General features: G+C 39.1%; 1 protein-coding gene and 1 non-coding gene across 2 annotated transcripts in view; one reads left to right on the forward strand and one right to left on the reverse strand.

Moving 5' to 3' along the window:
• LOC135090028 (transmembrane 9 superfamily member 2-like) overlaps nt 1–6905 on the forward strand; it is a 28371-nt gene extending 21466 nt beyond the window's left edge. Inside the window, exons 10-14 of the mRNA XM_063986257.1 lie at nt 984–1161; nt 2013–2172; nt 3601–3864; nt 4367–4538; nt 5562–6905. Of these exons, the coding sequence (XP_063842327.1) occupies nt 984–1161; nt 2013–2172; nt 3601–3864; nt 4367–4538; nt 5562–5629 (842 nt within the window). The 3' untranslated portion in view covers nt 5630–6905. The remainder of the gene's footprint in view (nt 1–983; nt 1162–2012; nt 2173–3600; nt 3865–4366; nt 4539–5561) is intronic.
• Nucleotides 6906–16739: 9834 nt separating this feature from the next.
• Nucleotides 16740–16821, reverse strand: Trnas-aga (transfer RNA serine (anticodon AGA)). The gene has a single exon. It is a non-coding gene; the product is annotated as a tRNA-Ser (tRNA).
• Between the last annotated feature and the right edge of the window lie 473 nt (nt 16822–17294).

A 17294-nucleotide genomic window follows, 5' to 3' on the forward strand; every position in this document is an offset into this window, starting at 1 on the left:
TCTCTGAGCTCTTTCTGTAGGGGAATGGCTGGCTGGGTGACCAGCAGACGACCATAAGTGAATCACACACACACACATACACACACACACACACACACACACACACACATACAGTGTAGTAGTTATAGTAGTAACAATATGAGGACATCCCATAGGCTAAGGATAGTTTTTAATCTAGTTCAGGAATATGTGAGGATATTTGCTTGTTTACATGTGTGTGTGTGTGTCAGAGGCAGGTGCTTTGTTTTGGTGATATCTTGTGAATATGTAACTGCTGTATAGATAGATAGAATTTTTTCAGCCAGTAGCCTTCATATTTTTACAAAAGGTACATGAAAGGAGGAAAGAAGAGGCTTGTGAGGAGAGGTTTTGGAGCAGCAGGGAATTTTGAACCATAGGGTATACTTGTATGGTGTTTGTTATGTTCTTGCTTCAGTAGATGTAAAACTAAAATCCTCTTAGCTTTATATTATGATCCCTTAAAGTGGCATAAACATTGAATAGTTCAAGAGCAAGGATTATTAATACAGGGCACATGTTTTTAGTCTAGAGATTTGTATAGTGAACTGATGGTAATGAACATAATGTGACTGGATACATAGAGTGGAGCACACTTACTCACGAGGTGTGATCAAGGAGCAGATTTTACTTGTTTCATATTGTTATGAGTACCCTGCATCTGCTGTGGTTTCAGGGTTGGAGTAGGTGCAGGGTAGGGAACAGTCTCATTATGAAGGAGGCTTACTGTGGAAGTATGTGGCCAGCTGTACTGTGCCTAAGCTCCTGGGATGTAGTAGGGTGATCCACAAGATTGTCCCTTTCCACCAGGGGCCAACGGGGTTAGGAGTGTGACTGATTGTGTGTGTGTATGGTGTTTTGTCTGGGCCACCTTGTGTGTGACTGCTAGCCTGGTATATAGATAAGTAAATATTATTAGGTGGTATCTTTATCCATATTGATCTCTTACATTTGCTCATTTCCAGTCTTTGCCTGCCTGGGATTCCTGTCACCGGCTAACCGTGGTGCCCTGATGACTTGTGCCATGGTGCTGTACGTCTGCCTGGGCTTCCCTGCTGGCTATGTTGCTGCTCGTCTTTACAAGAGTTTTGGCGGCGAGAAGTGGAAGTCCAATGTTTTGCTCACCTCCATGCTGTGTCCTGGGTGTGTAGAGACCTGGTGTTCATGTTGGCTAGACAGAAACTTAACCTAAGTCCTTTTTGGTCAGATAGAAACCTAACTTAATCTCTTCTTTTGACTTCTTTGTTTCTTTGTTTGTTTGAGGGAGTGCAGCATTAACTCTGACTGCCATTGTTCCCTCAGGCTTGTTGAATTGGTCTATTAAGAGTGTAATTTCAAAAGACAACACTGACAGCAAAAGGAATGATCAATTAATTTCAACCTTTCAGAGTTAATAGGTATACTTTTGACCCGGAGAACTGTCTGGTGTTACTCTAATGAATTAACAAAAGTCATAGTGTTATCAGCACTTGAAGGGATAAATATGTAAAAGATCAGCATTTCTTCTGTACATCTACCTCATGTATGACAGCAAATGGGATCTGTTTTTCATGTTTATTTTACTATTTAGTGCTTTGTTTTGTGGCCAGTTGTGCTATGCTTAAGCTCCTGGGTAGTAGGGTGGTCCATGAGACTCCCTTTTCACTTGGGGATAATGGAGGTAAGAGTGTAAATGATATGTGTGTGTGTGTGTGTGTGTGTGTGTGTGTGTGTGTGTGTGTGTGTGTGTGTGTGTATGTGTGTGTGTGTGTGTGTGTGTGTGTGTGTGTGTGTGTGTGTGTGTGTGTGTGTGTGTAGAGGGGTAGGGGGAACTGCTTTGTCTGGGCCAACCGGTGTGGGATTGCTGGCCTGGTATATAGATAGAAAGAAAGATAGATTTTGTTAATGTTCATCTGTATTGGTTCCCAGAGTTGTGTTTGCACTGTATAGATAGATAGAAAGATAGATAGGTAGATAGTTGGATTTTGCTAATGTTCATCTGTATTGGTTTTCAGAGTGGTGTTTGCACTGTTCTTCATCATGAACCTGATGTTGTGGCACAAGGACTCCAGTGCGGCCGTGCCCTTCACTACCCTGCTGGCACTGCTGTCCCTCTGGTTCCTGGTGTCTGTGCCACTCACCTTTGTGGGTGCCTTCTTTGGCTACAGGAAGAGGGTGAGTGGGAAGAGTGGGAATGGCTATTGGCTGGGATGTAGAGAGGGAAATATGTACAATCTCTTCAGTATGTAATCCCAGTCTACATCCTCCAGATATGAATAAACCTATCCACATTTGTCGAAACTCAGCATGGACACGCTGGGCAGAAAGTAGGAAAAGGAGGAGGAAAATCTATTTCAATAATAATAATAATAATAATAATAATAATAATAATAATAATAATAATAATAATAATAATAATATTTATTCTTAACATGATGGGAGTGAACTTTTGTGGGTGCCTTCTTAGGCTACAGAAAGAGGAGGAATGGTGGGAGTAGTGGGACTGAATACCTTTGTACAGTTGGCTTCAAGAATTGTAGTACATCATGGCAAGGTGTGGGCAATATCCAGCATAACCACACACTGGAGCAGGAAACACCCCAAAGGTTAAGGTATTAGGGATGGAGAAGCTGTTGGCAACACTGGGACAAGAACACCCTAACCTTGGGGATGTTTCCTTCTCTGTTGTGTGGTTATGCCAGATATTGCCAGCACTTTGCTGTTATGTGCACCAAAATTCTCGAAGTTAACTATGCAAAGATATTTTTAACTATTTTCTTAATCTCCTATCTATCTGTACACAGTAAATCTTTGATATAGCAAACTCTCATGTAGCAAATACAAGATGTAAATGGTGTCTGAAGCCTATCAAACAAACCTTGCATTTGGTGAACACTTGATTGTTACAATAGTGATGTGTGTTGTGCTCATAGGGACTGCTTGGCTAACAGGAGAACAGCCTATAGATGTGTTTGGCTCACCAGTAATATAAGATCGTAAGAAAATAAGGGAAGCTGCAAGAAGGCATCAGGCCTGCACTTGGCAGTCCCTGTATGAAACATGCCTACCTATAATCCTCATCATAAATTTGTCTAATCTTCTTTTAAAGCTCTCTAATGACTCAGCACTAACAGCCTAATTACTGAGTCTTTTCTATTCATCTACCACTATATTTGAGAACCGCTTCTTTTGTATCTTTTTTTTTTATTACTTTTTCAAGCCTGAACCCATTATTTCTTGTTCTATCTTGATTACTAAGTCTTAGTAACCATACCCAGTGTTCAACCCACAAGTGCTCATTGGTGTTGTGTCTATGTACCACACACATATATTTCATATTCTTACTTATCTATGTGAATTAATAGATTTCACAGGTTGTTATTTCCACGTGTGCCTCTGCAAGTTATCCCAAACTACAAATTAGTGAAGCACAAGTCATGGTTTATAGACTAACAAATTATTTCTTGTCTCTCTTAACTGACAGACAACTTGCCTCTCTACTGACAAATTATTCCTTGCCCCTCTCAACTGACAAATTATTCCTTGCCTCTCTAATGACAACTCATTCCTCACCTCTACTGACATATTATTCCCTGCCTGCAGTGTTTGGAGAACCCTGTGCGAACCAATCAGATCCCCAGGCAGATCCCAGAGCAGAGTGTGTACACCAAGCCGCTGCCCGGCATCATCATGGGGGGTGTGCTGCCCTTCGGAGGCATCTTCATCCAGCTCTTCTTCATCCTCAACTCCATCTGGTCATCCCAAACCTACTACATGTTTGGCTTCTTGTTCCTGGTATTCCTCATCCTGGTGGTGACATGTTCCGAGACCACCGTGCTGCTCTGCTACTTCCACTTGTGTGCTGAGGTGAGGTGCCTGCACTCTAACTTTAGACTTCAGTGTCTGGTAAAAGCCCTTCTGAGTCACCACTCATGGAGCTATCTTGCTAAAAGTGTGTAGAAAAATCCCTCATGGAAATTGCAACCTCGGGAGTATCTGGATTTTGTATTTAGTTCAGTTTGACCTTGTTTGATGTGATAATTTTTTTTTCCCTCCTGTTGCACTTCCTTTTCCTCCACTTTCTCAGGGAAAAGTCTTGCTGCACACTTTACCTGTGATATTCTTGTCACTGTGTGGCAGTGAATCTCTTCTGTTATAATATTTTACGCAAGTGACTTGTAAGATTGAGAAAGAAGGAAAGTGTAAAGAGATAGTGAAAGAAATAGGGAATCAAGGAATATACACATGGAAAGAAAAATTGAGATTCCAGTATTGTGGTTTTTCTCTCAGTGATTGTTAGGAGAGGAACAGATCTGACTGCAGCAATGTAATGCATCAGTGTAGCTTAACAATGTTTTTAATCTTTCAGGACTACCACTGGTGGTGGCGCAGTTTCCTCACCTCGGGCTGCACAGCGTTCTATCTGTTCATCTACTGCATCCATTACTTCTTCAGCAAGTTGAGCATACACGGCGTTGTCTCCACCATGCTGTACTTCGGTTACACCCTCATCATGGTCTTCCTTTTCTTCCTCCTCACAGGTAACAAGGCATTCTTATATTGTAGATGCAAATGAAGATAAGTGCTTGTATCTTGTGGAATATGTGATTCCATGACTTGATGATAAATAACAATTTATGGACATCTATATTCTGTATCATCACATTCAAAATTTACTGGATTAATGGCCAACATGTGCAAAGAATGGATGATAAAATATCTATCCATCTATCTTTATACCAGGCCAACAGTCCCAAATGGGGCAGCCCAAACACTCACACATATACCATTCATATTCTTAGCCCTGTCAACCCCTGGTGGAAAGGGACAGTCTCATAGACCATCCTACTGCACCCCAGGAGTTAAGGCTTAGCATAGCTGCATTACATTAAAAATTTACTTGATTACTGCTTGAGGTGTGTAGAGAATGGAAGATAGAAATAATGAAAATAAATATAATAGGTATGATATGTTAGTAAAGGTTAAGAACTGACTTGTGGAATGGTTGAGAGGGTCACACAGCACTCTGAGGTGGTAAGGCAGTGCAGGAAGGCAGGAAGTGAGATGACTAATAAGAGTGTATGAGTGTGGTAAATGCAGTGGTTGTAAGGACATCCTGTGTAATGGGAGGGCAGATTGCTGGAGAATGAGAGGGTTGCAAGGAGGGAATGTAAGGGCAGGAATAAATAGAGACTTCTGTCATGGTCATTCCTTAGGGAGAGTTCTTAGGAAAAGCATAAAATATTGAAAGATATATTAAATATATTCAGTGTTAAGTTGATATTTTGTGGACATCTTATTATTTTATTACATTGTGGCCTGGTGTTCTATGCAGTAGGGTGGTCCATGACACTGTCCCTTTCCACCAGAGGTCAATGAAACCAAGGGTGTGAATAATATGTATATGAGTATGTGGTGCTTTATCTGAGCCATTCAGTGTGTGATTGCCAGCCTGGTATATAGATAGATAGATTACATTGAGTGTGAAGTTTGTTTAGTGAACACTTTATTACTCATCATTGCAATGAATGGGTGTTTAGTAATGCCTAACCTTTCCCTTGCAGGCACCATTGGCTTCCTTGCGTGCTTCTGGTTCGTGCGCAAGATCTACAGTGTTGTAAAAGTGGACTAAAGATTTGTGGAAGCACTTGCTGCCTGTGTCCAAGGCCCTGAAGTGCTCTGGTAGGAGTGAGAAAACCATGCTGCATGAAATAATATTGAGTTTGTACCAAAAAATCAGAGGAAAATCCATTTCATACAAATATTTGTGTGAGCTGAGCCAAGCCCACCTTGTGAGTAACAGCAGCAGTCCAGGGCCAGGAAGGTGGACTTGGGATGTGTTGGTGTTGAAGAACTAAAGTGGCATCATAAAGTAATGATGTGTCAGTAAAAACATCTGTAGTGGTGCATCCTGTCCAAGCCACACTGCAGATTTTTCTCAAGCATCAAAGCAGAACTGTAGTTAACTTCCTGAACATTTATGTTGTTGATTTTTAAGAATGGTTTGCAATATTTGGTAATTGGCTTACTTAAGGTGTTTTGAGGGTGTGATCTTCAATACTTATGCACATTTCTTTACAACTGCAATTTGCTCCTTGTTTTATTATATTTTATCATTTGAAATGTTTGGATGCTGTTTTGACATTTTTAGTTGAGCATTTTGGTAATTGTTTTTAAAAATGGTCATGAGCACGTTGTCATGGCAAGCTGAATTCCTGAGCAGAGAAAGCACGCGTGTTCATGAACTAAATGATGCACGTTCAGCGACAATTTCCACTTTCTGCTCTATATCGTTCGATCGAAAATGCTTTGTGTTGTATTTGAAATCATGCCCTTCTAGTATTCTCATCGGTGTCTAACCCCTAATGGATATTTCATGTTTGCATCTCATCACCCATCGTTAGCTGCTGTCATTAGTTATCAGTGCTCATCATGGCTTAGTGGAGGGAGGAGCTGTGCAGGTAATGCAGCAAAACCCATTTTATCTCTACTCATTAGCAGAGGTGTAGCTGGCACTGAAGACAAGGAGTTCCAGATGACAGATGGTGAAGAATTGTGACATGGGGTCAGTCCAGATAGATGATGGAACCAAGGCAGGGCACACAAATTATAGTCATATGATTTATGCAGGAGGTAGAGGATCAGATGTGAATGAGTGAAGGGAGTTCAGAGTTTATATTATGTTTGCCTAGCACACCAAACCCTATGATGTGTGACAAGTATTGTACACTGTGGCGGTAAAAGTTTGTTTGTCAGAGAGGAGGAAGTTGAGATTGGAGTATGCTAAAAAAAATTACACAAAAAAAAGAGACTATGTATAGCTGCAGTGAAGGAGAAAATTGTGTGTTAATATCATTGCGGTATGTATGTATGTATTTATACAAAATATATTAAAGGAAAATACATGGTATGCATGGTAACTCAACCACCAGCTATATTTTTAGATTATGCAGTGTGGAGTTTGTTACTTATTGATGGAAAATGCACATTGCTTGCTTCTGTTTTGCTGTATGTGTGTTTTTTTTTTTTTTTTTTTTTTTTTTTGTGGGGGGGGCAGGTAATACTTCCTTAGGAGACTACAAAGGTGCAGTGGGTAGTTGGAGTGGCAAATTAAGTCTTTTATCAAATGGCAAGACTGTGTTTTGGAATCTGAGAGGGATGGAGTGTGCAAAAGTGGAATACATGCACAGGAACAAATTAAAACACTGACACTGCTGTTGTCACCCTTGGAGGGAATACAAGGAATGGGCATCTGAGATTAATATTATATTACTGTGTTGTACTGGGTGAAGGGGAAGACATCAGCCAAGCATGTCAGAAAGGAGATGAGATCAAAAGACTTGTGGTTTTGAATGGTCATTTCAGGCATCTCTCTCCAAGATTCTGATGGAAAAGTGGCAATTTGTCAACCTATGAGTTGAGCAGAATTCTTGGTGAACAGTCCAGATGAAATGGGTTTTACTGTAGAAATAGGGAATTGGTTCTGCTGAACACTTGCTTCATATTTCATTAGTTTGTGCCATTCCATGCAGGGAGAGGCCTGTTAAAGGATAGAGGTGAGGGAAGTGTACTGCTGCTTTCCTTAAAGATAACTTCCCTGCAGGTGTAGGCAAGGTTTTATCAGCAAGTCAATAAAAAAGCATAATGATAAATCAGAAAACTTGTCATGCTCTTTTAGATTTAGTGTGCATTTTGGAGTCACTTCATAGGCAGAGCATATATTTTATGTTGCTTCTGTTACAGGCATAACTTAAGAGAAATAATTATGTAATAGATTTCCAGATGTTATTAATCTATTTTTTTCATTTTTTCTAATTTCTGATCATATTGCCTCTGAGCATAATATGTAGTGTAGCAAGGAGCCAAGGAAGACGTGTGGTGGCAGTCCCCAGGAGCCAGGTGTGCAGACTGACAGGCAGGGCAGTACATGGGCAGGTTATAAAGGTTACCCTATTGTCTATCTGTGTGCAGATTGACAGGCAGGACAGTACATGGGCAGGTTGTAAAGGTTACCTTATTGTCTATCTGTTTTTATGTTTATTTTGTGGAATTCGTGCATCAGAGGTTTTCTATTTTACTGGTACACAGATACTTCATTGATGTGTCTGCAGCACCTCCACTCTTCAGAATAACTTTAAAATCAAAGATTTCAAGTTTTGTTTCAGTAATCAGTTTGCCTTCCTCTAAAATTGTAATCCTTGTATCTATTTACTTTGTCAAATTTTCATTTTATATACTTTCTTTAGCCACTTTTCTTGTTAAGAAAATTTTATTCTGTGTTTTGATAAATCAGCTGAATTAGAATTTTCAATCTTGGATCAATTTGGCTTTCATGGCTTTCTTGTGTGAACAGAGAAGTGGCGATATTTGGATTGGCTTGAAAGTTCATGAAAGTGAATTGTGTGCTTTAGCTAATTTTGTTTAGAAAGTCATTGAAGATGAATGTTTTAGTTGATTTGGTTTGGGAAAAGGTTATATAGTATTAACTCTTTTTGTAAAGAATAGAGGAAACTTTTGTTGAGAGACGATAAGATGAAGATAAATGAAAGGTTGACTTTGCGTAGCACAAAGTGAGATGAAAAGCTTCTTATCATTCCTAGTGAAGTGGTTCTCAAATTAAATTGAAGGAAATAACACTTGACTGTCAGTGAATGGAAATTGTTAGCATTGTGTATGCGTGTGTATGTGTGTGTGTGTGTGTGTGTGTGTGTGTGTGTGTGTGTGTGTGTGTGTGTGTGTGTGTGTGTGTGTGTGTGTTTGGTTTTTATTGAGTGTGGCTGGGTGGGTGGTGCATCGCAATGAACACTGTGGCACCCAGGCTGGTGTGTGGCATTTGGTTCGGCTCAGTTTTCTGTGTTTATGTACATACTTTTTTTTTTTTGTTAATATCCAGCATGAGGTGTATGTTTAATGTGACTTGTTTAATACTTTGCTAATATAGAGACGACTTGGTGTAATTTATTTAATCTAATATCTGAGAGTAATATTTGGTGATTGCTGCATTTATATTAACTTTCATTTATTCTTTAACTTCTATTTTATATATTTCATTTATTTTGTTTTCTGTTATTTATTTATTTATGTATTTATTTTATTGGCTTTATTTTATTTTTATTTTTTTATTTATTTATTTTTCTGGTGAAACATTTATTTACTGTTGAAGTTTCCTGGGCCCAAGCTCTCTTTGAAGCTCTGTATTGCCATGGCAGGAAGCAGAAACACAAGCCAAGACCACTGAGGTAATGTAAGAACATAAGAAAATGAGGGGAGCTACAAGAAGCCATCAGCTTCACTCATGGCAGTCCCTGCATGAAATGTACCCACTTATCTCCATCTATCATCTCATCCATAAGTTTGTCTTGTCTTTTAAAGGTCCCAAATGACTTTGCTCTAACAACCTGATTAGCAAGTCTATTCCATTCATCTACCACTATTTGAGAACCAGTTCTTAATGGTCCAGTTGGTCACGGCTTGTGTCCCTGCATTCTGCAGAGGCATTTCAGCTCCACTTGTTAGAATGCCAAGCTGTGCCAGAATCTTTGTTGGCAGCAACTGAGGCCAGGACACGGCAGGACAGCTGGCTATCTTGTGTTGTTTTTGACATTGATTATCACCAGAAAGTATTAGAGAAGAATACTGAGTGTGAGTTACTCATGTGCTCCCTTACTGATTTATTAATTTACAATATAGATTTCATCACCTTTCCTAGAAGTTTTCACTAGCCTGTCACAGCAGCATGGCCACTGCTGATCTTTGTACCTCTAGCCACTATGCATGTTGTGTTGGTGAGTGGCACCTTGTAACACTCATAAGCAAGACTGGTGAAGTGGGTGTAAGTTATTGCCATTGAAATCCTGCCCACCATGCCTTTCTGAATCTTCTTGATAGAAAATTCCCTGTGATGACCTACAGTGTTTCAGATACTTGCTTTTTATAGTCACTTAGAGGCATATGTTAAGAATATGTAAGTATTTATATATCTATATACAGGAAATCCTACAGAGTGGCCCAGACAAAGCACCACACATTCATACAAATCATTCACATTCTTCTCTGTTGGCCCCTGGTGGAAAGGGTCAGTCTTGTGGACCTCCTACAGGAGCTTAGGCATAGCACAGCTGGCCACATATATCCACAGCAAGACCCAACATCACACACTGGTTCATCCCTGTTCTTTCATAATGAGATGTTCCCTATAATGCACCTACTCCAATCCTAAGACCACAGCAGATGCAGGGTACAAGGAATAAGTATAGTTCTTAAAATATAAGCACTATGTGCTTTACACAATAAGGAAAGAGTAAGCAGCCCTTAGTTCAAGTAGTCATGTTTAGAGCACATTTAGGGAAAGGGAGTGGTTGGTATCCCTTGCTGCATATATTGATAAGTAATTTAGCTTATAATAATGACATAAAGGTAATGAATATATTCAGACCACTCATAAAATAGGTTTGGAACCACTCCTATAAATGTCTGTAGTCAGACTTCCTAACTTATAAACATGAAAGAAAAAAAAAATGATAGAACAGATAATGTATATATCAGTCTTAACTGTGGGCATTAGCTCTGACTCTTAAAAAGACTAAAGTGACCACCTGTACTCGTGTGTGTGTGTGTGTGTGTGTGTGTGTGCAAAACCAACTTCCACAGTGTTCAGAATATTAGAGAACAATCACAACAGTACAAGGATTAACATATCCCAGATGTTGAGGTGTTAACTGTTCAAAGTACTGATACATTCCTGAAAGTCATGATGTATCTGAGGAGTTACTGCCTGTTGGAGTGTGTGTCCGCGTGTCCATCAAACAAACTATCCCAGTGTTCAGAATGGCCATCACAGCGATGCAAGAGCTAACACATCACAGGGGTTGACTATTCAAAGTACTGACGCATTATTGAAACTTGTGATGAATCTGAGGAGTTACTGTGTGTTGAAGTGTGTGAGTGTGTGGTCACCCAACCTTCTTCTTTTTACAGAGCATTGTTTTCATTGTGAGGTGTTGCCATGCCCATCTCATCTCAGTATTGTCAGTACTTGGGGTCATGGGGTGTGGAATTTACTGTTAACTTTGACGAGTATTTACGTCACTGAATGCCAGCGTGTTGTATCTTAAGATGGGAGTTGTTGACACACTTGTTGATGGGGTTTATGCTGTTTGTTTTTTAGTTTGACTTTCATTATTATTTTTTCCTCATGCTTTCACTGATTTTCATCTTTTTCTTCGTCCTCCCACTGACTTTCACTTTACGTATGGCCTTTTTTTCCCTCTAGTTTGACTTTCATATTTTTTTTTCCCATATTTTTCTGTAATGCTTTCACTGACTCATCTTTTTTGCTTCTCTCTCACTCGCTCTCACTGACTTACACTTTATAGCTTTTTTGTTCCCCCTATAGTTTGACTTTCATTATTATTATTATTATTATTATTATTATTATTATTATTATTATTATTATTATTATTATTATTATTGCATTTTCCTTTCATGAACTTTTCTTGTTTCTGTTACTGACTTCCGCTAAGTTTTTCGATCTCTCACTTTTTTTTTTTATCCTGATTTATTTGTAATTTCTTTCCTCTCCCTCCCTCCCATTTCCTTTTCTCTCTCATTCTCGTCCATCACATTATATTTAACGTCCATTAGTATTTTCTTACATTCATCCATCTCGAAGGTTGTGATTCATTAGTGTTTTACTTTTTATCTTTTTTCTTACTTTCTTTACTTTTTTTCTCCACTCTTATTTTCTTTTCTCACACACCCATCCTACAAAATTTGATGCACATTTCTCTCTCTCTCTCTCTCTCTCTCTCTCTCTCTCTCTCTCTCTCTCTCTCTCTCTCTCTCTCTCTCTCTCTCTCTCTCTCTCTCTCTCTCAGACAGAAACAAAGACAACACTGCACAAAACTCAAGAATCATAGGCAGAGATGAAATGAAAACACTTTTAGGTATTCTAACGTTGAACTTTTCTCGCACACTCATACATTCTTTTTCATTATTTTTACCGTGGATTTTATTGATTTATCTATTTATTTTTATTTTACTTTGTTCATTATGAAGAATTATAGTTTGTCTTGTCAAAATTTTTTCATTATTTTTCCTTTTTACTTTACTCATTGCCATTATGAAGAATTATTATTTTTTGCACATTTTCTATTGTTCAGTGTCATTGTGAAGAACTAGTTATACTTTTAAATGTACTTTTTTTTTCTTTTTAGTGTCATTATGAAAAATTAATCTGATTTACTTTTCATAGACATTTTTTACTTTGTTGAGTGCTATTATAGTTATTTTTTCTTTTTTAATGGAAAATTTTAGTGTCCACGATCACTGTTAGAAATTGATACACTTGATTGTTACCTGTCACTGGATATTTTGGAATTCAGTGAATTGAATTGATTTTATTTATTAAGAGTTGGTCCAGCTCATTTCATAAAGTAATCTTAATACTGCTCGCTGCCACCGGATAGCCAACCAAAATTTTGTGTCACGTAGTCCAGTGAGGTCTCTGACACGAGGCAAGAAGCACACACACACACACACATACACACACGAGTTAGCCATCACAGGTCTGTCAGTGTCAAAAAAAAAAAAAAAAGTTACGTTCTATCACAATACAATAAACCCAGTACATCTACAATACGTTTTAACTCTACTGCATATAAAGATTTCCACCCATTGTACATAAAGAGGTCTTGCCTAGAGAAACAGATAAATAAAATAACAGAGGCCGATACATTTTAACTCTAAACTACTGTATATGAAGGTTGTTGTAATGAAAGATGCAGTCACTTGTAACTCCTGTTTTCATCATTACTGAGTGTAGCACGAGTGGAATTTTAATGCTGCACAAATAAGTATTGATTGGTTTACTAAGATGAGCATGGAAAAGTGTTGAATTACAGTTTTTGTAGTAATTTTGTATCCATATCCTCATTAGTCTCTCTCTCTCTCTCTCTCTCTCTCTCTCTCTCTCTCTCTCTCTCTCTCTCTCTCTCTCTCTCTCTCTCTCTCTCTCTCTCTCTCTCTCTCTCTCTCTCCAGCGTCTTGCTCTCACTTCTAAGAATCTTCATTATCATGGAGTGTAGCTTGAGTTGGTGGAATTTTAATGTTGCACTAATGGTTATTGATTGATTTATGAGAGATCGGGGCAGTCTGAGCCACTTTTTATTTTTGGCCTCGTTGTTCTCGTGTTTTTGGGCTGAGAACATTAGCTGGTGTACCCACACAAACTTTGGGTGTTGCTCATATTCCATGAGAGTGCCAACTTGTCAGGATTTGCGGAAATAGCATGGGTGGTCATCTAACATTTTTGGTAAAATGGCACAACTTGCCACAGCCATGGGGCAGGTTGAGCCACCACCTTGGGTAAGTTGAGTCAGGTAACAGAAACAGCATGTTACAAACACGTATTTCAAAATATAAGAAAAAAATCATCTCTAAAATAAAATTTGTAATACACACAATATTTTCCATAAAACAGAATTCAAGTAATTATCATTGCAGATTGTCTTTCAAAAGTGAATGTCAGTACCGCATTTTTTTTTTATGATAAACAATAATTTCATTACTTAATCATAGTAAGTTTGAAATTACCTTTGATTGAACAGTTTATTAGTGTGGGTTGCTTGATTAAACCATCTCCCGAATGTGATACTTAAGAATCAAAGACCAGAAGTGTACAAATTCCCACATTAATTTTGACTACATGCCACTCATCAAGGCTGCACCTGGATACAAGACGGCACGATCGACGCGCAGATCCACCAGTGGTTTTCGGCTGTGGAGTTTACAGATCATCTTTCCCTTGCGGAGAATGCTGAGCCATCCAAATTTTGAACGAGGCTGGTTTCCTTAGAATCGACTTTTTGAGGAACCTTCAAGAAGACACCTCCAGTCATTATTGTCGGTTACATCGATCTGGGCAATGTAATTCACAGTATGTAACTTTTCTGCTACTTTCATCACAAAATCACCTTCAGTAGGTTCGTTGTTTTGGAAAATTTTTTCATCTGTAGCTTCATCTGTAGATTCATCGTATTCCCTCTCTGATTCTTGGTCCGAGCTTGTCTCGTCATCAACTTAGACTCTTATTGAAAACAGTCTTCTTGGCAGTTGTTTTGGTCTTCCACCATCCTAGCACTAGAACATCAGCTATTGAATTTCGAATAAGTGTGTCAGTAAGGATCTTTGTGCTGCCTTTCTTGCGGTTTCTTGTATTCTTTTCTAGGTGCCACTTCTTAACAGGAAGGACGTCAGACGGCGACACGTATGCCTCATCAGAAGGAAGTGTGGTCGATTTTCAGCTGCCATGGGAGTGTTCTGGCTTATTGCTCCTGATAATGTTGATGTCATGGGTGTGTTTTGGCTAGTTGTTCCCTATGTTAATGACCCAATTAGAAAAAAAAAAAAAAAAAAAACACCCAAACATCACAAGCGCTATCCTGCTGATCTTCGCCATTGGGATTGGGATCCTCGTTTGGTTCAGCTGTTGCGCCTTAGTTGGCTTCAACATCCATGTCACGATTAATTGGCTGGTGGAAAGTCTAAATCTGTAAAAATGGGCCTGAGTGAATGGAAAAACGCCAGTGCTGAAAATTGGATAGAATTTTTGCATCATTGACATCATGTGTGCATCATTCACTACTGACGCAATTTCGTAGATGGTGACGGTCCTCTCAGGATTTGAGGTTATCTAGGCATCCATCGCTCGATTATAAGCCTTCTTGAATAGTCCGTACACAGACCTATGTAGAGGCTGAAGGCGATGTGACGTATGAGGGGGCAAAGTAACTATCACGATTCCATTGTCTCTAGCCAGGTCAACAGCTTGAAGAGAAATGTACTAATCGTGGTTGTTAAGGATCAGAATGATTTTGTGATTCTTTTCTAACTGCTCCTTGTTGCACAACTGATGGAACCAACTAGAGCACTCCTGATGAAGTAATCACGGTAACTGACCAGGAAAAATATAAACATGGGTGGAATCACTACGGTAACCAGTTCTCCTTGTTCACCAGATGTCAGAGAGCCCACCTGTTTCTGGCCTTTCTCTGCGACGACATTCTCTAGCTCTTAGGCCGTAGTACACCCTGTTTCATCTGCATTGTAGATGTCTTCCGGTTGAAAAAACATATTTGTCCTTGACGGTTGTGAGGTAATCGTAGAGTTGATTGACAATTAAACAGGCCAGCTAAATGCAGTGGCTTTAGCAAAAGACATTGCTCTGGACATCTAACAGAAAGATTATTTCTGGATTTGAATCCTGCCCACCATTCTGTCCCCACTTGTTTGTTGTCTCCCAGTCATTTGGAACTTTTAACTTGTTTCTAACCACAAATTCGTATGCCAACTCACGACATTTCTTTGGTGACAGGCCATGGAACATCTCTGCATGCAGTTTTATGTGCCCTGCCAAGTCCTTTTCCATTTCACTTTGAGTCACAAGGTGCTTGGCTGCAACAGCTTCGTACCCCATCAAAGGTTCAAGATTGTTCTGCAGCTTCATAATCGAGTTATGTTTGAGTCTTTTGCAACAGATCGAATAGTTTCACCGTCTACTACTCTCTCTGTTGCACGTTTCATAAGAGCATAAGAACATAAAAAATAAGGGAAGCTGCAAGAAGCCATCAGGCCTACACGTGTATGAAATATACCCTGTATGAAATATACCCACCTATTTCCACCTATCATCCCCATTCATAAATATGTCTTATCTTCTCTTAAAGCTCCCTGATGACTCAATACTAACAACTTGATTCCATTCATCTACCAATCTATTTGAGAATTCCTTCCTATTTCTTTTTTGAACCTAAATTTTCCAAGCTTGAGCCCGTTATTTCTTGTTCTATCCTGGTTACTAATCATAAGAATTTTGCTTAGATCTTCCTTGTTATAACCCTTATACCATTTAAAGATTTCTATCAGGTCCCCTCTTAACCTACATCTCTCTAGAAAATCCCCTGTATCCTTTTAGTCATTCTCCTTTGTACTGATTCTAATAGACCTATATCCTTCCTGTAATATGGTGACCAGAACTGCACAGCGTGGTCTAGATGAGGTCTGACCGGCGCCAAATATAACTAATATTACTTCAGGACTTCTACTTTTAACACTCCTAAAAATGAATCCTAATACCCTATTTGCCCTACTTCTAGCCTCTATGCCATGCTTTCTTAGACGTACTCGTAGTTCAGAGCTAACTATAACTCCTACTACTTTTTCATACCCTGAACCTACTAGAGCTTCGTTGTTTATTGTGTATCTATTGTGTGGGTTTCCTCTACCTACGCTAAGTACCTTGCATTTGTTGATATTAAACTACATTTGCTATCTGTCTATCGATTCGTTCATCCTATCCAAATCCGCCTGAAAGGCGATGGCGTCCGATTCTGACCTTATTAATTTACCTATCTTCGTGTCATCCGCAAATTTACTAACATAACTACTGATTCCATTATCCAAGTCATTGATATGTATTAAAAACAACAATGGCCATAAAACTGATTCCTGTGGCATCCCACTAAATACTTGACCCCACTCGGATTTTGGGCCGTTTATTACAACTCTCTGTCGCCTGTAACTTAGCCAAGACTTTATCCAGCCTAACATCTTCCCATTTATCCCGTGCGCCCTAACATTTCTCAGGAGCCTCTGATAGGGTATCTTGTCAAACGCTTTACTAAAGTCTAGACATAGTATGTCATAACTATCACTATATAAAAACAAAAGGTCTTTCAGTGTCTCGCAGTGTGTAGCATTCGAACCTACGCGGGAAGATCCCATCTAATTTCTAGTCAGACACCCTTACCACTCGGCCATCACTGCTTGATTTCACCACGCCCTCCGGGGTGATTTGTAGGTTTGTTTTTTGCTGGTATTTATGTGACATTGTATCTCGAAAAAATAGAAACAAAACAAACATTGTATAAAAAATAAAAGATTAAGTAAAGCAAATTTGGAAATCAGACACGGAAGCAGCAGTCATTTCATGGAAAATCAGAACATCTCAGGTCTCCCTGATTTGCAGAGGCAATTAAATCCCTTCTGGATTGTACCAAAAGGGGACAGGCGTGCCAGATATAGCTGAGAGAGAGAGAGAGAGAGAGAGAGAGAGAGAGAGAGAGAGAGAGAGAGAGAGAGAGAGAGAGAGAGAAATTTCTTAGCTTCATGAATAAAACTAGTTGTCATCGTGGTAAAGAGTAAAATGGGATTCATCGAATAACTGTGAATCACTACGTACACAACACGAATAAACGAGAGACCTGTTCGTTCTATGACATGTCACGCACAAGAAATTT

The sequence above is a fragment of the Scylla paramamosain genome, chromosome 34 (genome assembly GCF_035594125.1).
Source record: "Scylla paramamosain isolate STU-SP2022 chromosome 34, ASM3559412v1, whole genome shotgun sequence".
In the NCBI taxonomy this organism is placed as follows: Eukaryota; Metazoa; Arthropoda; class Malacostraca; order Decapoda; family Portunidae; genus Scylla; species Scylla paramamosain.